Here is a 21,375-nt window from a genome sequence, read left to right as displayed (position 1 = left end):
GTATCAAGAGTTTTGAATTTCTCTCAACATTTCCCACCCGTACACCTAGGAAGACCTTCCTGAGAGGAGGCCAGACTCATGGCTTGGCCGTGACATTGGGGATTTCTGAGAACTTGGGTCACAGTTCTGTTCTGCTGTCTTGACACTGTGCCAAGAGAACACTGTATACCCGACACCCCAGGTGCCACAAACACCCAAAAGTGCACGTTCCCCCAGCCCGAGCAGGCAGAAGCTCTACAGAGGCTGGGGTTTCATTCTGCTAAGGAGTGGCCTGCCTCTGCTCAGTCCCAAGGGCCTCTGTAGTGCTCGGGAACCACAGAACTCCTGTAAGATCACGTCAATGCCAAGATGGCAGGGAACTCTATCACTGGGCAGCTACTCTGTGTTACTGGGAATGTCCAATTGGCAACATCTAGGACACCAGTCTCTTCTCTTGCTTTATACTCCTGAAGTTGGTAAATGGGCTGACACAGTAGGTATTGAATAAACACTCGCTGAGTTAATGAGCAAGCAGTTTTTGATTGCTAAGTCAAATTCAAAATCAAAAGAAGAGAAAAAACCCGAACCACTGCTCTTGTCCCCTTGCCCATTTGAGGGCGTCAGCATGGTAACTAGAAAGAGAAGTCCACCACTCATAAAAATATCCTATCATGCATTCCATATTCAAATGAATACATTTTTTTAAACCTGTTTTTAGCCATTGTTCTTTTAGGAAACAAGAATGGACACGCTTGCAAATAAACACACTGGTTGACTGACTTGCAAGCATCTGCACAGCTCCCCAGGTGGGAGGTATCCTGCTAGTACAGAGAGCAACCAGGTTGTTGTTCACCGTCAGAAACCAAGGGGGGGTGGGGCCTTCTTCACACAGCTGCTGGTAGATCTCATTTAGAAACACGGGTAAAGCAGTTATAGAACTTTTATTTGCATGTTACACCTCATTAACTTATCTAAGAATTAGTTGAGGTAATAAAGCATTAATTATTGCAGCGTAAAGAAATAAGAACATTTTTACAAGTTATTTCAATAACACAACTATTTTATTAAACATATGAACGTACTTATTTTGTACAACACACATTTCTTTCTCTCCTATGACCCAGGAAGTCAGCACTCTAGAACGCTATGTTTATAAAAACACACTTTTGGCAGCTATTTCGATGAAGTGAAAAAAAGTGCAATTCTGAAAGGAACAACACATAACCAAAGTGGCGAGCAAGAAAAGGCAGAGGTGAGTGGGCCCAGTGCTGCTCATCTTCTCTCAAGAGGAAACAATTTAGGAATAGAAACTCTCGTACATTATTTAAGCAGTACTGCTCAATTCTCTTGGTAGCATTTCTCTTTCAATTCCATTTATCTTGATGTTGTAACTAACTAATCTGTTACTTCTTTAAGAAATTCTGCCCTCGTTTATACTCTTTTCAGTGGCCCATATCCCTTTGAGCTTCAAAAACACAGAAGAGTAATAGTAAGTTTCAAAAGGATGTCAGTTGACATCTTAATCTACTTCCTAGAAGTCAAGTAGCCAATGATATGCACAGCTGGAGACAAGAGGCTGCAAAAAAAAAGGTCCAACTGGAAAACATCTCGGGTACCCAATTAGATCCAGTTATTCTGCGTCTGTGGATTTAAAATGATCATCATCCACAGTGGAATAGATGTGTCCCTCGTTGCTCAGAAAATCCACAGCTAGCCTAGAAAGAAAGAAAACACTCAAATGCAGAAGATAGGAAACTGCCTTTTAAATATGGCTGAATATGTAAACTTCCCTCATTTCCCAACTTTCTATCTTCTTCTTGTTTCAGTCGCTAGGTCGTGTCTGACTCTTTTGTGACCCTATGGACTGTAGCCCACCAGGCTCCTCTGTTCATGGGATTTCCCAGGCAAGAATACTGGAGTGGGTTGCCATGCCCTTCTCCAGGGGATGTTCCTGACCCAGGGATCAAACCTGTGTCTCCTGCATTGGCAGGCAGATTCTTTACTATTGAGCCACCGATTCACAGCCATTTTGCTCACAGAAGGCTCTTGCAGGGAGAAACATCAGTTAAATTGCAAAACTGAGGTAATCCACGGAGATGATGGTTTTAGGGCTGCCTTGGATCCCTCTCTCAGATTGTGTAAAGCAAACAAAATAGGACCTCACTTAAATACCAGTCTAAACGATCATCTGAAACTAGGATCTAAAGCTGTCATTCAGCTTACACATAATGTTTCCTAGTAGAAATAGCTATTTAAAAAAAAAAAGCTCCTCATCCATCCATGGGTCCTCCAATTTCCCTCTGGGAAATAGTTTCAGGAAGGAAAGAAAAGGTCTTTCCAGAAATGGTTTTAAGGCCTTCAGGGTCAGTGTCAGTATCATATTTAATAATAGTAACAATTTACAGACCACCTACTATTGTGACAGCCATTCTGCACCTCATCATCACAGTAACTCTTAAGACAGGAATTATTATCCTCATCTTATAGGACAGGAAATGGAATGAGACATGAGCATTTTTCTCTATCGAGATCTAGAATTTCAACTGATTTATAGTAACAGCTATCACAAACACAATACTCTGTTTGACGAGTTCATTAGAATCAGGAAGCTGCTCATCTAACAGGTTATCAGGACAATGATGCTGGAAGGACTGTCTAACGGCTTTAGATCCAGATAGCGTGAGGCACACTCTCCACATTTGGGACAGTAACAGCAATGAGACTGTACACCTGAGGACCAGGAGCCAGGATCTCATTCCTCCAGACTAAATTCCACAAGAGATATCAGGTCAGTTTTTGCTCAAAATTACATGCTTCACACATACCTGGACTTACTATTTGTTGAATGAAAAGATGAATGAGGGAAGTGACAGGCAGCACCATCTTAGGAGTCCTTTTTCTATTTTTCCATGACTGAACAACTTCCCTCTTACCAGTCAACAATTGTTCTTTTTTCAAACTCACTTCTCATTAAAGGAAACCTTGGTCAGGTGAAATGGGTATGATTCTGGAATCCTAGCTCACACAAACCAAATACTCACTTGATTGAGGCTACGGACATGTGTTGGAGTTGGTTCTTGAGATCCTGAAAGTTCAATCCTTCAGGTCTTGGGCAAGCCTTGATCAAATTCAGCACCTCAAGATTCAAATCAGAAAGATTTCAGTAACTACTATGAATCAGCTCCCCTATCAAGCGAGAATCTCTTTATAAGAAAGAAATGAGTCAGATACTTAGCACCATTAAGAAAGTAACAATTTACAGCTCTGTGTCTTGCAAGTCTGGAGACACTCAAGTGTATACCTGGTTCTGGGCCACAGTGAGGCCATTTGCTGGCATGAAGTTATTCCCACTGAAGTTCCCAGCTTCACCCATTCCTGGATTGCTGATAGGTGCTCTCCCTGCTGAGGGCTGAATTAATAAGGAAGTTCACAACATTAGTAAGTTTACCAATTTAAACATAGTTCTTGCTCTTTTAAGTAGCTTAATAAGTAGTTTACAAAAAACAATTTAAGCAAAAATTTTTTTTGTTTTTCTGACCACAACGTATGGCTTGTGGGATCTTAGTTCTCCAACCAGAGAATGAATCCAGGCCACGGCAGTGAAAGTACTGAATCCTAACCACTGGATCACCAGGGAATGTCCTAAGCAGAATTTTCCAAATAACAATTGCTTAGACTGGAAAGGATAGCTATTATGTAACGAGTATTTCATAAGATAAAGTCATTCTCTGAAGTATATATATCGTATCAAACAGAGAGAAAAGGTACTTCCTGGCTTCCCTTTTCTTTGTAATGTGAGAGGAACCAGAGGAAAAAGAGCACAAAGAAAATTAATGAGTTCTGTTAGAGTGGTATCTACCTTCGGTGCTCAATCATTCAAGCACTTACCAAGTGTCAGCCAGGCATTAAGCATTACAAGGAGAGAAAAGGAGACACAATTCTCATCACCCTCTTCCTTTTTTTTTTTTTTTTACCAAACTTTAAAAAAACAATAGACTATAGTCACTGTTTTCACTTCTCCCCTATTTGGATTCTCCCCAAATATACCCCTGAAACTGTTCCCACCAAAGTCACCAACGCTTTTCAACCAACACAGCCGGTAATCCCTTTCAGTCCCTCATAACACTTGACCTCTTAGAAGCAGACACTGCTGACCACCCTCCTCTTGAAATGGACCCATCCCTGGGCTTCCTAGCACCATATTCTTCTAGCTGTCCACTTAACTCGTGAACTCTGCCTTCTCAGTATCTCCTCTCAGTCTCCTCATCTACCTGTCTTTCAAAAGGCTGATAGCTCCCCAGGATTTCATCCCAGCCTTCCTCTCAGACCACAAATCCTTGTCCCTAACCATCAACTGAACACCACCACTTAGATGTCCCACGCACTTCAAAATAAAGTTCACTACTCTCCTCCCCATACTGGCCTGCCCTGCTAGGTATTTCATCTCAGTTAGTAAGCCCGAGCCCAGTCCTGCAGAAGTCAGCCATCTGGGTCTCCAGTCACTCATCTCCCACAGTCTGCACCACAGCCTATGAATACGATCTTCAACAGCTCGTCCATCCTCATCACCCCTCGTCTCCTGACCGGTGTCTCAGCTGCAAGTCTCTCCTACATCAATCAACCCTCCTTACTGCTCCAAGTAATAATTTCTGATCATGTCTCTCCTCCACCTAAAAACTTTCAGCTGGCTCCCCCTGCCTGTGAAAATAATACGAAACTCCCGGGCATTCAAGACTTACCATAACTAGACATCAGAGTCTTTTTTTTTTTTATTCTTGACCACTAGCTTTCAACACAGGACTTCTGGCCATTCACACACGCCTCTGACACTTTATTCCATGTCTGGATTGCTTCTCTCCTCGTCTGCCCGGGAAACACTCTTCTTATCCTTCAAAGCCCAACTTAATTGCCACTGCCTTCAAGAAGCCATCCCTGACACCCTCCCAGGCCAGGTTAGTTGTGCTCTTTCTTTCTGGTCTCACAGCACTCGTCCCATTTCCTCTCACAGCAGCTATCGCGGTTTATCACTTTCCCCTACCAATCCCTTCGGCTTTGCAGTGCCTGGTGGGCAGGAGATACTCAGTCAGTGTTTAATTTATGGAACTGAATAAAGATGACAAAAGATCAAATATGTTAAGTACTCATTACAAGTAAAACAGCATTGTGGAAGCATATCAGGGGAACTCCCATGCAGGCAGGAGACTCATTCCTTCAACATTCGTCCATTAAATGCTAATGCTTTGAGGTCATAAAAAAAATAAACAACAAAAACCCGTCATGATCCTCTTGCTTTCAAGCTAGATGCCTTCACACTGCTTTCTGGTAAGACAGAAATCTCATGTTATGATAATACTGACCTGAATGCTATTTCTTCCCTGGATACCTCTGCTGATATGACCTACTTCAGGTATCCCCCCTACCTCCCCACGCAAATTTTAAGACTAGGTTTAGGCATCATCTCCTTCAGGTCTTTCTTGATGTCTGGGTCAGGATGGGCAACTCTTCTCTGTGGTTCCATGGTATACTGCCCTCGCCACTCATCGCTGCTTTCACTGCTTAAGTGATCTGAACCCCCCCGCCCAATGCTTGAGGCAACTCATTGAGGGAAAGGATTGTTTTATTTACTCCTCAATATAATTGTCTATGCTCACAACTTCCACCTATCCTCACTTTAAAACCATTTTTATCATAGAACATTTGATACATATGTGTCTGTTATGAAGCATAGTCATAAAATAAACACTCTGAAGTTTCTATCCAATCCCATTCTTCCTAACCCACGTCCCCCCTATCCGTTACTGAAGCCACTCTTTTGGAGACCCACGTTTCCAAATTCGACAGACCCCTCTCATCATCTTACTTGACTTCTGGGCAGCATTCCCCAGTTGAACTCCATTCCTTCCTTAAAATACTCTTTTCAGAATATCCTATGGAATCACAGTCCCCAATTTTCTTCCTGTCCAGCTGACAACTTCTTTGACTTTCTCTGGCTCCTGTGCCTCCACACTCCTAAAGGTGTTACCAGGGCTCAGGTCTCTAATAACTCACTAGTTATCTCATCTCATCTCATCTCAAGCTTTAAATACCATCCACACAATGACTCCCAAAGCGTTCTCTCTAGCCCTGACCTCTCCGAGTCCCAGCCTTATACAGTCAACCTTCCACTCTGGTCTCCACTTGCGTGTCTAACTGGCACGTCACATTTGTTAAGTCCAAAACAGAATTCTGGATTTTATCCTCAAAACCTGCTAGCTTCATCTGATTACTCAAGCCCCAAACCTAAGAGTTATATCTGAACCCTCCCTTTCTTTAGATCCTGTTTCTAAACTATCAATAGGTCCCGCAACTCTACCTTCAAAACAGATTAGAATCCAACCTCTTCTCCCAGTTGCTGCTACCATTCCCCCAAAATTACTGCCGTTGCTATTGCTGGAGCCTCAGTCTGCTCTCCATACAAGAGCTCAAATGGGCTTTTGTAACGGTAAATCACACATCACTTCCTGGTCAAAATCTTCTGAAAGTTTACTATCAATGAGAAGAAAGTATTCTTACTACAGCCTATGACGCTCTACCTAATCTGGGTCCTGCTTCCTTGTCTATATCCCTCTACCATCTTCCTGTCATTTGCTTCACTCCAGACAGTGTGGCTTTCTTAACGGTCTCAGATATGCCAAGCCTGTTGCAATCTCGTGGCTTCTGATTTTTTATTTCCTCAGCTTGGAATGTTCTTTTCTCATCTAAAATTATACCATACGTTTTCCTCCATCACTGTCCTGTCCTACTCTGCTTTATTGCAGAGTATCTATAACAATCTATAATTATATATTTATTTTCTTGTTTATGATCCATTTCTCTCAAGAATGTAAGTTTGAGTGCAGACACTTAATCCATCTTGTTCACTGCTGTATTCCTAGGACCTTGAGTAATCATTGGCATATGCTATGCTCAATAAATTGAATGAATTTCTCTTTGTATCCCCAATGCTTAGCAAAGCGCTTGGCAAAGAACAGGATGCAAAAGCAAATCAGTTTTCCAGTCCCTGCTACTGTAACCAGTCCTCCACCTTGCTACCAGAATCATCTAAGGGCATTCTAATACTCAGATCAACAAACCTTTTGTGTGGTCCTACATGGACTTGTCAAACTAAATTCATACGACAGAAAAAAATGTTGAGAAACTCAGCATGAAACAAGAAATATAATTTCAGGGACAAAATAATGGTGAATAAATTTTCTCGTTTAGCCAATAGGTTGAAAGGGAAGCAGCAAAATGCTGTCTTAGTTGGGGTTTTTCTCTGAATATGGACTGAAAATCCTGAAGCAAAGAGCTCAGCCTATAATGATGGGTCTACACTTGAAGTCTGTCTGGGCTTCAGCCATTCAAGACAGCGGAGAGGTATTGTGAGAGGAATATGAGTGTTTCATCTGGAATCAAGTAACATGGCAAAACTCATGGTGAAAATTTTTTGAGGACTGAATGATGCGTGTCTTTTGGCTCAATCTGCAAAATGTTAAGGAAATCAAAGCCCAAGCACAGAAGCAGTTCCTCCAGGGAAGAGCAAAAACGATGAGAGCGAAACTGCTCACCTGGCTGTTCGACTTGTTCAGCATCATGTGTGCATTGACTACTTCCAGAATATGTGTGGTGAACTCATTCATATCCTCCAGGGGCATGATCTTAAAGGCTACCAGGCTTTTCTTGTTCTATTAAAATAAAGAGAAAAATGTGAACAAAGGCTAAGCACATTAGAGTCAATTTCAGGCCAAAACATCATGGCTCTTTTTTTGGTTACAGTATTTTATTAAATGAGGAAAATGTACTATATATTGAAAATTTTCAACTCAAAGTTAATTCAAATATAGTCAATGAAATATAGTCAAAAAAACCAAAACTAGCTCAGAGATGTTCAATGATTTTCCCAAGGTTAAACAAACAGAGTCCAATCTCTAAATCCAGTGTCTACCCTTCCACATCAAATGAATGCCATGGCTAGCAACTGTAGGCTGAGATCTTGTTCTTTCTCTACCTTTCTGTTTTAAATTGAAAAAACTCATTACTTCCTTTTGAAGAAGAAAATAATGAAATAACTTCAATATAATTCCCATTAAACAAAGAGACTTAGTTAAGTCTTAAGTATCCCAAACGTAGGCATGACTCCAGAAACTGCTTCATGCAAATATATTTTAACTGTTCTTGTTTTTTTTCTGACTTTACCTGGAAAGATCTCAGATGACCAGCCACTTTCACATATGTTTCTGGAGGGACCACAGTGTTTTCACCACTGGCATCCTAACAGAAAAAATACAAACACACACTTAGTTTTTAGTGATGTTGGTGAAAGTCTCTTTAAAATTTCTAATTTATGTAGAGAAAGTTACAAAGTAAGAGCTAAAGGATCCTAATGTAGCACTAACTAGTTTTCCCTTTTAGAATTTAATATTTAAAAAAATAAAAGCAGGCATTAGAATAGTATCTCTAAAGGTAATTTTCAGTTCCAAGTTCTACATCATGCATATATATAAAAAAAAAAAGCCCAGCAAACAATTATGGAACTTTCATTCAGTGCTCTTAGGCACACAACTTTCTGGTAGACATGCTTCTCAGTACAGCAACTCTACTTTGAGAAATTTAAGAAAATTACTAACATGTAATCAAGACTTAGGTTTAAGAGTAGTCATCTCAGCATAGTTTTGAATACTACTAAAACATTTAAAGCAATCTACATATCCAACAAAAAGTATACATTCATATAATGGGATACTTTACACTGCTGCAAAGGATAACAGAGAATTCTATTTATTGTCTGTGACTATCAGTTGTGACTCATGGAAAAAAGCTTATTTCCCACGAGGGGAAACATACATGTCAAAATGTTAACAAAAGTTAACTGGGATAATTATAAATGATTTCAATACTTCTTTGTGGGTTTTCTAGACTATGTACCTATTATTTATAAGAAAAATATATAAGCTGACTCAAAATTCTTTTCTGCTTATAGAATGCATGTGTGTGTGCTAAATCGCCTCAACTGTGTCCAACTCCTTGTGACCCTATGGACTATGGCCCACCAGGCTTGTCTGCCCATGGGATTCTCCAGGCAAGAATAGTAGAGTGGGTTGCCATGCCCTCCTGAGGGGATCTTCCCCACCCAGGGATCAAACCTGTGTCTCTTATGTCTCCTGCATTGGTAGGCGAGTTCTTTACCACTAGCGCCATCTGAGAAGCCCACTTAGAGAATACATGAGTATAAAAAGCTAGAACAGAAAATCTGGCTGGATTTTTAAAAATAAAAAGCATTCCAATTCCCATCACCTGGAGGTTATCAACTATTTGCATTTCATTCTATTACTTTACATAGCTGAATCTATACCACAGATAAAACTCTGTATTCCTGCAATGAACATTTTAAAACCACTTGGAAAAAGTAAAGCTGGATCTATACTTCTTTCCTTTTACCAAAATTTATAAAAAGGCTTAATCATATACAGAAATATGAAAAGAAACCACAGAAATTATACAAGGAAACATGAACAATTAAAAAACAATAATTTGAAACAAGGAAAAGCTTTTCAAAGTCAATAGACAAACTAGAGAAATAATATAATTATGATAAGAGATTACTACTTTTCAGGTTCTTGAAAACAGAAATAAACACTCCTAGGGAATCAAAGCACTTAGACAACTAAAAAATCTTCCCACAAATTAACATTTTGTTGTTGTTGTTCAGTTGCTCAGTCGTGTCCGACTCTTGGCGACCCCACGGACTGCAGCCCACCAGGCTTCCCTGTCCATCACCAGCTCCCAGGGCTTGCTCAAACTCATGTCCATTGAGTTGGTTATGCCATCCAACCATCTTGTCCTCTGTCGTCCCTCTCTCCTGCCTTCAATCTTTCCCAGCATCAGGGTCTTTTCTAATGAGTCGGCTCTTCCCATCACATAGCCAAAGTATTGGAGTTTCAGTTTTAGCATCAGTCTTTCCAATGGTCACTCAGGGTTGATATCCTTTAGGATTGACTGGTTTTATCTCCTTGCCGTCCAAGGGACTCTCAAGAGTCTTCTCCAGCACAGTTCAAAAGCATCAATTCTTTGGCACTCAGCTTTCTTTATGGTCCAACTCTCACATCCATACATGACTACTGGAAAAACCACAGCTTTGACTAGATGGACTTTTGCCAGCAAAAGTAGTATCTCTGCTTTTTAATTCGCTGTCTAGATTTGTCATAGCTTTTCTTCCAAGAGCAAGCATCTTTTAATTTCATGGCTGCAATCACCATCTGCAGTCATTCTGGAGCCTAAGAAAATAAAGTCTCTCGTGTGTCCATTGTTTCCCCATCTATTTGCCATGAAGTGAAGTGATGGGACCAGATGCCATGGTCTTAAGTTTTCTGAATGTTGAGTTTTAAGCCAGCTTTTTCACTCTCCTCTTTCACCTTCATCAAGAGGCTCTTTAGTTCTTCTTCGCTTTCAGCCATAGGTGTGATGTCATCTGCATATATGAGGTTATTGGTATTTCTCCAAGCAATCTTGATTCCACCTTGTGCTTCATCCCACCCAGCATTTCTCATGATGTACTCGGCATATAAATAAGCAGGGTGACATACTCCTTTCCCAATTTGGAACCAGTCCTCTGTTCCATGTCTGGTTCTAACTGTTGCTTCTTGACCTGCATACAGGTTGTGCAGGAGGCAGGTAAGGTGGTCTGGTATTCCCACTTCTCCAACAATTCTCCAGTTTGTTGTGATCCACACAAAGACTAGCATAGTCAATGAAACATAGGTAGATGTTTTTCGGGAATTCTCTTGCTTTTTCTATGATACAATGGATGTTGGCAATTTGATCTCTGGTTCCTCTGCCTTTTCTAAATCCAGCTTGAACATCTGGTAGTTTTCGGTTCACGTACTCTTGAAGCCTAGCTTGGAGAATTTTGAGCATTACTTTGCTAGCATGTGAGATGAGTGCAACTGTGCAGTAGTTTGAACATTATTTGGCATTGCTCTTTTTTGGGGCTGGGATGAAAACTGACCTTTTCCAGTTCTATGGCTGAGTTTTCCAAATTTGCTGGCATAGAGTGCAACACTTTCACAGCATCATCTTTTAGGATTTGAAATAGCTCAGCTGGAATTCCATCACCTCCACTAGCTTTGTTCGTAGTGATGCTTCCTAAGGCCCACTTGACTTCGCATTCCAGGATGTCTGGCTCTAGGTGAGTGATCATATCCTCGTGGTTATCTGGGTCATTAAGATCTTTTTTGTGTAGTTCTTCTGTGTATTCTTGTCACCTCTGATTAATATCTTCTGCTTCTGTTAGGTCTATACTGTTTCTGTCCTTTATTGTGCCCATCTTTGCATCTCTAATTGCCCATCTTGGTATCTCTAATTTTCTTGAAGAGATGGCTAGTCTTTACCATTCTATTGTTTTCCTCTATTTCTTTGCATTGTTCACTTAGAAAGGCTTTCTTATCTCTCCTTGCTAACCTTTGGAACTCTGCATTCAGATGGGTATCTTTCCTTTTCTCCTTTGCCTTTCAAATATCTTCTTTTCTCAGCTATTCTTTCAAATAGCCTCCCCAGATAACCATTTTGCCTTTTGCATTTCTTCTTCTTAGGGGTGGTTTTGATCATCGCCTCCTGTACAATGTTACGAACCTCCATCCAGAGATCTTCAGGCACTCTATCAGATCTAATCCCTTGAATCTATTTGTCACTTCCACTGTATAATCATAAGGGATTTGATTTAGGTCATACCTGAATGGCCTAATGGTTTTCTCTACTTTCTTCAATTTAAGTCTCAATACGGCAATAAGGAGTTTGTGATCTGAGCCACAGGCAGCTCCTAGTCTTGTTTAAATATAGTTGAAAAAATTCAATGTCACTAAAACCAAATTACATACAAAAAAATAACATTCTGAATGATAAGATTGTATTTTTAAAACTATCATACAAAAACTTAAGACTCATAAAACCTATTGCTAGGGTGTGGGGAACTAACTGAGCATTCTCATGCACTAATTAAATAAAAAAATGTAAAACTGTAAATGGAAGAAGAATCCAACTAAAAAATAAAAGGGTAACAAGCATATATTTTCTTTCGGTCTATTCTTCCATGTTTATACATACACTCATATACAGGGTGCTTTGCAAAAATGGGGCCACATCACACATACTATCTTTAACAAGCTCTTTTCCTCTCAACATTTATGGTAAACACTTCTTTGTGACAATACATACATTTCTACATCATTTGCAATATTTTAAAAACATACTACGGTTTAATTAATAATATCCTATTGCTAACATCAAGATTCCTTTTAGTTTTCCATTATGATAAATAATGTGATGATCAACAATCTTACTACTGAATCTTTGCACACATCTTTATCTCAATGTAAATTTCCAGCAGTGGACTGCGAGATCAACATTTCTGTGACGGGTGGTCTTGATTACTGGCTGATTTTTGAGAAAGGTTATACTCATAACATCAAGGTAGGATGGTATCCGCTTTCCCAGACAAACACTGACAAACCATTCCCCAAATTAAGTGCCTCCTGCTCTCAATAGAAGTAAACGTTGCCATTCTTTTTTTTCTTTGCCAATTTAATAAGTTAAAAACGGTGTCTTAATGTTTAGTAAACCTGCTTTTCTGATTGTTGTTGTAATTTGTATTTCACCTATTATGAATTACTTGTGCATTTCTTTCCTTGTTTTCCTAAGGTACAGTCACTTTTTCCTTTGTAAGAACTTTCATTAATTAAAAATTTAAAATGTTTGTAATATGTTGCAAAAAATTTTCCCACTCATTTGAATAATATTTACTCAGGGCCCACTATGTAACTGGCATTGTTCTAGGTGCTGGGGATACAATGCCAACATAAAAAATCTTTGTACTCACAAAGTTTACATCCTAGTATGTCCTGTCACTTGCCCTTTAACTTTGTTTATAGTATTTGGGGAAGTTTCAAAGATTTTAAATTTTTATGAAATAAAATGTATTGGCCTTTCATGTTAGGGTGTCTGTGTCTGACGTCTTGCTTATGTTTTATTTTTATAATAAGACCCACCTTTAAAAAGTAAAACTAAAAAAGTCCGACACCTCCAAAGTCCCAAAGTAACCCCACCCTGATTCCAAAACAGCTACTTACATCCGTGTCAACCCACTGGCGAACATCCATGGGTGCAGCTGTCATGTCATCTATCTTGTAAACAATGTTGGTTGCAGCCTTCTCTGCATTTCTGATTATCCCCACAATAGTGACCTAGACCAGAAGGAAAAAAAGTTTGGTTTTCTTGGAAACCAAAGTAACATTTATGTATTTTTAAACGATGTTAGTTTTATTTCGTTCTTCATGTTAAGTGACTCTTGCACAAATTATTTTCCATACCTGTGAAATCTCAACATTTCCAATTCTGAATACTTCATCAACGAGAGTAGCAGAAAGCAGCTGAGATATGGTACAGGGTACAATGTGCTGAGCTCGAGCTCTCTGAAAAAAAGTACACATAAATTCAATCAAGAAAATAATTAACTACTGTTCATTTAGCACCTGCTATGTGCCAAGCACTCTACATGTAACACTGAATCTTCAAAATGAACCTATCTCTACTTCACAGAGGTGAAAACCAGGTTATATAGTTAACAAATGCCACACTTTAGATTTCAAACTCAGGTTTGTCTGACTCCAAAGTTCCTGATGAATGGTAAGTCTGTTGGACTAGGGATCACCAAAATGAGTAGGTCAGATTGTGGACAGCATAAGGACCTGCTTCTGGAACAGGCTTTTAAGAAGAAACTCCACCTTTAGGATGAAGACAAGCTGGAGCTGGATTTTCATCACTGATGAGATGGGTATTGGAAGGGGTTTGAGAAATGGTCAGCAGAGAGATAATTTTGGAGTTGTTCTAAGTCTCATGATAAATGACAACAGAAATGTAGACATATAGCTCTAGGATAGATGTTCTGACAATCAATGGGGGAAATGGGATAAAGGCTTGGTCACACTGGACATCCTAAAGGAAAGGGACAGGAGGCAATGGGCAGAAGAGGACAGACACCCAACTCACATCTGGAAGCAACCTAACAACTGTGTAAACTTTTATTTTGCCTACCACTGGTCAGAGGACATAAAGATGAGTATAATGAATAGGATTTGCCCTCAACATACTCCTAACTTAGGGGAGGTACAAATGTAAACAACAATCTTGATCTCTGTACGCTATAGAATGAGAAACTCTGTGGATCTCAGAAAATTGATTGGCAATTTCAAGAAGAGGGAGCATTTAGGTTGGACCTTGAAGCGCAAAAATTTTGATGGTGAAAAAACACTGGGTAAGAAACATGTGTTACAGACTGAGAGCAAACACACACTTTCATAGACTCAGGACTACACACAAGACAGAAGAAGCATGGCGGGTTAAAGATGAGGGTTCTTCCTGTTGGAAATCAATAAGATATAAACCCAGTAACTGTTCTATATGTAAACTGATTTAGAAATCAAAGCTTATCCCTGAAGGTCCATGATACTAGCAACATTTCACTTTGCTGAAGCATAATTTTGAATGGTGAGTACTGCCAGGATAGTAGAAAGTAAGCCCAGCCAACTACCAGCACATATGTCATACAAGGGGGCAGCCAAGCTTGAGGGTGAAGATTACAGCTCCACCACTCAGGACTGCTGCGCCCGTGGTCACATTTTTCTACTCATCTGTTTACCTGTTTCCTCATCTATAAAACATGGAATGATAGAATCACTAAAAATCATTATGAAAAGTTAATATATGGTGAAGTACCTAGACTATCTGGCACACTATAAACACTCAAGAAATATCAGCAATTATTAGGCCAGCTATTGTTCCTCACTCTTTCTATCTGCAATAGCTTTTAATAAGGATGTAAAGGAACCAACTACGTTTTCCAATTTTATGGTACTGGTAAATGAAGTTATATGCTATATTAGTATTTATATATTTAAAATCTGTTGAGGTTCTGTTTTCATCTATCACACTTGACATTTTCACTGTATCTTCAGCATAAGAAAACTAAAAGCCACTACGGTAAGAGCAGCAAGAACATAGCTTGGGAGCCAGACAGTCCTATAAACCTGTGTTCAAACCCCTGCTCCACAGCCCTGGACACACTGCCACCTATTCTGTAAAATGAGGATATCAACCTGTGGAGCTATAAACAAAATACGTAATACATATAAAAGTGCTAATATCAATCTCTATATATAGTCATATGTAGTCAATAAAAATTATTATTCCTCAGGCAAAAATGTTATATATGGGTAGTTATTGAAGTGTTAGTAAATACCTTCAAATTCACCTCAAATCACAGAGGATTCTTGTGTTTTGTTAGTCAGTCAGTCAGTTGTGTCCGACTCTTTCCGATCTCACGGACTGTAGCCCACCAGACTTCTCAGTCCATGGAATTCTCTAGGCAAGAATACTGGACTGGGTAGTCATTCTTTCCTCCAGGGGATCTTCCCAACCCTGGTCCCCTGCATTGCAGGCAGATTCTTCACTGTCTGAACCACCTGGGAAGCCCTCTTGTGTTTTAACAAGCACCTATTATGTGCCAGGAACTGATCACAGAGAGCTCCCAGTTTGTTCCAAAGATTCTTAGAGAGAGTGCAAGCACAAGTGTGTTTAAAAAAAATATTTTTTAGTTGACTATGAACCACTGGCTACTGCCAGTACTGTAAAAAAACCCGAAAAACAAAACACCCCCCACCATTTTAAAAGGCAAAACATGATCAGTTTTGGAAATTTCACATGAATTGATCAAATATAACAGGTTTAGTCAGTAGGAAACATTTTAGATAGAGCTTTAACCTAATTTACTATGGAAAAGGCACTAGATTTAAATGCAAAAGACCTGGGTTTGAGACTCTGGCTTACAACCATCACTTCTCTGAGAAGTGGTCTTAATACACAGCCCCAGTCAGGTGGAGATTCTGAGATAAAAATTCTAACAGCCAGAAATGAAGAAAAATAGTTAAGCCTAAGGAGAAAAGATGAGAATCAATGATTTAGCCTTTATTTTTTCCTTTACAGCCTCAAGACAAATTTAGAGGACCTGGAGTTCCCTCTGGTCTTCCTGGGAAAAAGAAACATAAAATAGACGGAAATGGCTCACCAGATTTTGGATTTGTGCAGCAGCATATGTGCACTGTCTTGGTAGCTCTGCGAGTTCAGGTGTCCCTTAATCACCTTGAGCCCATGTTGTGCAATGGAGTAAACAATAAGTCTCTTACAGGATTATACAAAATAATCTTATGAAAAATATAAAGCAATGCCCAAATGTATGGGAATTATCAATGAATTCTTTCCTACTGATACACACCTGTGAATCAACAGCTCAGGTAAAAGTTTATCAACCTGGACAAAAAATACAGAACCGACTAATACTGAATCTAAACACCAAATCCTGTATTTTTAAAAAGATGAAATCAACAGCAGCTATTAAATGCAAACTTATTTCTGAAAAAGTGAATAACAAGCATTTGCATAGCTTTTTACAGATCACTTTCCTATACATTACTTTATTTGTCAAGTCTCAGAACCACCCTGTGACATGAGTGGTACTAGTACTATTATCTGATGAGAAAAATCAAGGGCCACCAAAACCAAGGATGTAAGTTGCTTCACTAAACTCACACCAGCAGTTAAAAGGCAAAGTCGATTCTGGACACCATGTATTCTGGCTCCAAAACTCAAGCTGTTTTCAGTAATACTCTCTGGAGCATTGAAAATATTGAAAAAAAAATTCAATATTTATTGAAAACAACTCTGGGATAGGCGTAATTATATTATTATAATATTAAGTCTCACAGCTCAGTTCAGTTGCTCAGTCATGTCTGACTCTTTGCGACACAATGAACTGCAGCACGCCAGGCCTCCCTGTCCATCACCAACTCCCGGAGTTTACCCAAACTCATGTCCATTGAGTTGGTGATGCCATCCAACCATCTCCTCCTCTGTCATCCCCTTCTTCTCCTGCCTTCAATCTTTCCCAGCAACAGGGTCTTTTCAAATGAGTCAGCTCTTCGCATCAGGTGGCCAAAGTACTGGAGTTTCAGCTTCAACATCAGTCCTTCCAATGAATATTCAGGACTGATCTCCTTTAGGATGGACTGGTTGGATCTCCTTGCAGTCCAAGGGATTCTCAAGAGTCTTCTCCAACACCACAGTTCAAAAGCATCAATTCGTTGGCACTCAGCTTTCTTTATAGTCCAACTCTCACCTCCATACATGACTACTGGAAAAACCATATCCTTGACCATACGGACCTTTGTTGACAAAGTAATGTTTCTGCTTTTTAATATGCTTCCCAGGTTGGTCATAACTTTCCTTCCGAGGAGTGTCTTTTAATTTCATGGCTGCAATCACCATCTGCAGTGATTTTGGAGCCCAAAAATATAAAGTCAGCCACTGTTTCCCCATCTATTTGCCATGAAGTGATGGGACTGGATGCCATATCTTAGTTTTCTGAATGTTGAGCTTTAAGCCAACTTTTTCACTCTCCTCTTTCACTTTCATCAAGAGGTTCTTTAGTTCACTTTCTGCCATAAGGGTGGTGTCATCTGCATATCTGAGGTTATTGATATTTCTACCAGCAATCTGGATTCCAGCTTGGGCTTCTTCCAGCCCAGTGTTTCTCATGATGTACTCTGCATATAAGTTAAATAAGCAGGGTGACAATAAACAGCCTTGACATACTCCTTTTCCTATTTGGAACCAGTCTGTTGTTCCATGTCCAGTTCTAACTGTTGCTTCCTGACCTGCATACAGGTTTCTCAAGAGACAGGTCAGATGGTCTGGTATTCCCATCTCTTTCAGAATTTTCCACAGTTTATTGTGATCCACACAGTCAAAGGCTTTGGCATAGTCAATAAAGCAGAAATAGATGTTTTTCTGGAACTCTCTTGCTTTTTTGATGATCCAGTGGATGTTGGCAATTTGATCTCTGGTTCCTCTGCCTTTTCTAAAACCAGCTTGACTGTCTGGAAGTTCACAGTTCACCTATGCTGAAGCCTGGCTTGGAGAATTTTGAGCATTACTTTACTAGCGTGTGAGATGAGTGCAACGCAGGGATTGAACCCACGTCTCCAGCATTGCAGGCGGATTCTTTACCAGCTGAGCTATCAGGGAAGCACCTCAGGGGCTTCCCTAGAGGCTCAGTTGGTAAAGAATCCGCCTGCAATGCAGGAGACCCGGGTTCCATCCCTGGATTGGGAAGGTCCCCTGGAGAAGGGAAAGGCTATCCACTTCAGTATTCTGGCCTGGAGAATTCCAAGGACTGTATAGTCCATGGGGTCGCAAATGATCAACTTTCACTTTCACTTTTTAGAACACCTCATTACATTTCATTGAAAACTGACTTTCAATACATGAAGAATGTAAACTAGCCTATACAAACAAGTTTTTTCCCACAAGACTGACTCATTAGTTCTATTGGTAAATTTCAAAATAAACCCAGGTTAATAGTGGATGCAAAATTAGGAAAAACATCACTTTTCAATATTAACAGCATTCAATTATCAAATTCGATAACTGACAATTACAGCTCAGGTTTAACACCCTTCGTCTCATAAATATTCTCTCACAGATGAGTTAAGAACTTCAGGAAACGATAAAATAAAACGAAGTACGCGTTCAACCTACGGATTTCTTTTCGGCCTGGGAAGGTGTCGGCGATCCAAAGCCCCCAGCGGACTGTGTGTAGCTGCTGGCTCCCCCGAAAGCGGAGGAGCTATAGCTTTCAAATCCACCTGGTTTTAAACAACAACAGTATAAACATCTGTGCTGCCCTCCAAGCCTCTGAAAAACCCACCGGACCCCCACCCCAGACTTCACCCTAACCACTCCCAGTGTCTCTCTAACCGTCCCCCGCCCCATCCCACCACCCCCGGCCCACATGCCCCCTCAGCCGGCCCTCCGCTCCTCCCTGACCCTCGCCGCCAAAGGCCTCTCGGACCCCGCGCCTTGCTAAATCTTTCCTGCGATTCTCATCATGCGCCCCACTCATCATACTACTCCACATCTTCGACACGGTTCCCGCAGCAGAGAGTTCCAGAAGGTTCCCGCTGGTGGGTTCGCCGAAACCCCTCAAGACCCCTGCCGCTCCCGCTGCGCTGTATCTACTTTTCACTGGCGCCACAAACTCCATTCCGCGAAGGACAGAGCCAATCAGCATCCAGAACGCTTCGGACTTCAGCCAATCAGTGCTCACGAATCTACGCCTTTTCCTGTCTTCTCGGGCCAACCTCCTGAAAACTCGCACTCTGCTCCCGTGAAGCCAGAAGCCCCGGCGGCCATCATTACAAAGGGCAAAACAAACCGCGCAAGCGAAAGTGAGGCTGAGAACCACTGAGATAGGACGATGTCTCAAGAAAAAAACAATCGAGATGATACTTCCGCATCTCAGACCGTGTAATCCCACCCGCGTCAAGTGAGTGACACCTTACATCACTTCCTTTGTACAGCCTCCTCCTCTTCCTGTCAAATTCTCACTAATCAAACGAAGCCCCAGTCTAAAACGTTATGGTAGAATTCCTGCTTCTGCGTCTCCGTCTGGTGATCGCACTTCAGTTGCTCATCCGGGAAAGTCACAGTACTAGTTTCACGGTACCTAGTAGGGTTGCATGTTCTTTTCCATAAAGTGTTAGTAGCTCAGTCGTGTCCGACTGTTTGCGGCCCCATGGACTGTAGCCTCCCATGGAATTCTCAAGGTCAGATTACTGGAGTCGGTATCCTTTCCCTTCTCCAGGGGATCTTCCCAACCCGGGAATCGAACCAGGATCTCCTGCATTGCAGGCGGATCCTTTACAAGAGCTGCTAGGGCAGACCTTTCCATAAAGAGCCAAAGTTCATTTCTTATTGCTACTCCTCGTCCTTTCCCCAGTGAGGCTGTGAGAAAATTACACTTTCCCAGAATGGCAAAAAAAATGAGAATGACATCCCCCCAACCAGTCTTTCCTCACCCTGATCTAATTCAGCTCAGTGTCCTCGGTTGCTTCAAGTGCTCCGTATAACTTTGTTGTGTCCCTACCAAAGAGAGTGGACCCTGTCAGTCCTCTGCCTAAGTACTACTACATTGTTAGGACTCCTCCTCCCTCCTCCCCCGCCCCCCGCCCCCAGTTATTTAAAAATATTTATTGACCTTCCACAGAGAAGGAAATGGCAACCCACTCCAGTGTTCTTGCCTGGAGAGTCCTGTGGGCAGAGGAGCCTGGTGGGCTGCTGTCCATGAAGTCACACAGAGTTGGACACGACGACTGAAGGGACTTAGCATGCACTCATGCATTGGAGAAGGAAATGGCAACCCACTCCAGTGTTCTTGCCTGGAGAATCCCAGGGACAGAGGAGCCTGGTGGGCTGCTGTCTATGGGGTCGCACAGAGTTGGACACGACTGAAGCAACTTAGCAGCAGCAGCAGCATTGACCTTCCAAGCTCTGTGCTGGCCACTGATATTCAGTGGTAAATAAGATAGTCATAGTCCCTGGGCTTCTGGGCCATTGTATTTCCTTTTGATAAAACTGCTGGCACTGTCTTAAACATTTTACATTTATTAACTCAGTCCTAAGAGGTAGGTAAATATTGCTGTTGTCCTCGCTTTACAGATGAAAAACTGAAACTCAGTTGTGGGAGTCTGCATTCAAGTCCAGGACATCTGATTCTATCAACCAAAGTAGTTAGTATACCTTCCTGGACATCCTAGAATTGGGGCACAAACTCAATTGGATAACGGGGTCAGGCAGGAAAACTGTAAACATAATAGATTGGATAACAGAAGGAAATTTGAAAAACTTTTCTTCACAGTAAGCAAAACAACCACACAAGCATAATGATAAATACCAACTGACATAAAGAATATGGGCTGAGTGGGACTTTCCTGGTGGTTGTGGTTGGGAATCCACCTGCCAATGCAGGGGACACGGGTTGGATTCCTGGTCTGAGAAGATTCCACATGCTGCAGAGCAACTACACCTGTGCGGTACAACTACCAAGCCTGTGCTCTAGGGCTGGGGAGCCACAACTACTGAGCCCATGCGCTTCAAATACTGAAGCTCAGGTGCTTAGAGCCCATGCTCTGCAACAAGAGAAGCCCACCAAAAAGCCCCTGCACTGCAACTAGAGAAAGCCCGCAGGCAGCAACAAGACTCAGGGCTCAGCGTTGCCAGGTCATTTAAGTTTTTTTAGTAGGTGCCAGAAGCCTGTGATTTTATGTAAAAATTTGCAAATTTTGAGTGTTTGTAAGTAACTTAAAAATTACAAAATGCTACCTAGGTCAAAGAAAAGGTATCTGTGGGCCAGATGTTGCTTACATGCTATTTCTTTCCTATGTAAATTCCGTTAGCCTCAAAATCATTGCTGAGAAATACACAAGATACAGCCAA

At 41.0% G+C, this 21,375-nt stretch overlaps 1 protein-coding gene across 2 annotated transcripts; it reads right to left on the bottom strand.

Moving 5' to 3' along the window:
• Positions 1-1,021: 1,021 nt before the first annotated feature.
• RPA2 (replication protein A2) lies at positions 1,022-19,142 on the bottom strand. Of its 2 annotated transcripts, none has more exons than XM_081586277.1 (9): positions 18,928-19,142; positions 18,640-18,746; positions 13,359-13,460; positions 13,119-13,232; positions 8,194-8,268; positions 7,566-7,682; positions 3,281-3,388; positions 3,021-3,115; positions 1,022-1,694 (listed from the first exon to the last, which is right to left on the bottom strand). In XM_081586277.1, exons 1-9 carry the CDS (start codon positions 19,016-19,018, stop codon positions 1,610-1,612), a joined length of 894 nt encoding a protein of 297 aa, XP_081442403.1. In that variant the 5' UTR covers positions 19,019-19,142; the 3' UTR covers positions 1,022-1,609. The 2 variants fall into 2 exon arrangements, with proteins under 2 accessions (XP_081442403.1, XP_081442404.1); XM_081586278.1 differs by having other exon boundaries at positions 19,009-19,142.
• Between the last annotated feature and the right edge of the window lie 2,233 nt (positions 19,143-21,375).

The sequence above is a fragment of the Giraffa tippelskirchi genome, chromosome 3 (assembly GCF_054371585.1).
Source record: "Giraffa tippelskirchi isolate mGirTip1 chromosome 3, T2T-mGirTip1v1.2.pri, whole genome shotgun sequence".
NCBI lineage: Eukaryota > Metazoa > Chordata > Mammalia > Artiodactyla > Giraffidae > Giraffa > Giraffa tippelskirchi.
The sequence above is the reverse complement of the archived record's forward strand: the minus strand, read 5'-3'. Positions and strand labels throughout refer to the sequence as shown.

Excerpts from the sequence above, each read along its gene's own strand:
- RPA2 (XM_081586277.1), bottom strand. The coding sequence starts at position 19,018 with ATGTGGAGTAGTATGATGAGTGGGGCGCATGATGAGAATCGCAGGAAA. Across the intron at positions 18,747-18,927 it reads AGAGGCCTTTGGCGGCGAGG|GTGGATTTGAAAGCTATAGC; the intron begins GTCAGGGAGGAG and ends GTTTAAAACCAG. Across the intron at positions 7,683-8,193 it reads GTCATCTGAGATCTTTCCAG|AACAAGAAAAGCCTGGTAGC; the intron begins GTAAAGTCAGAA and ends TTATTTTAATAG.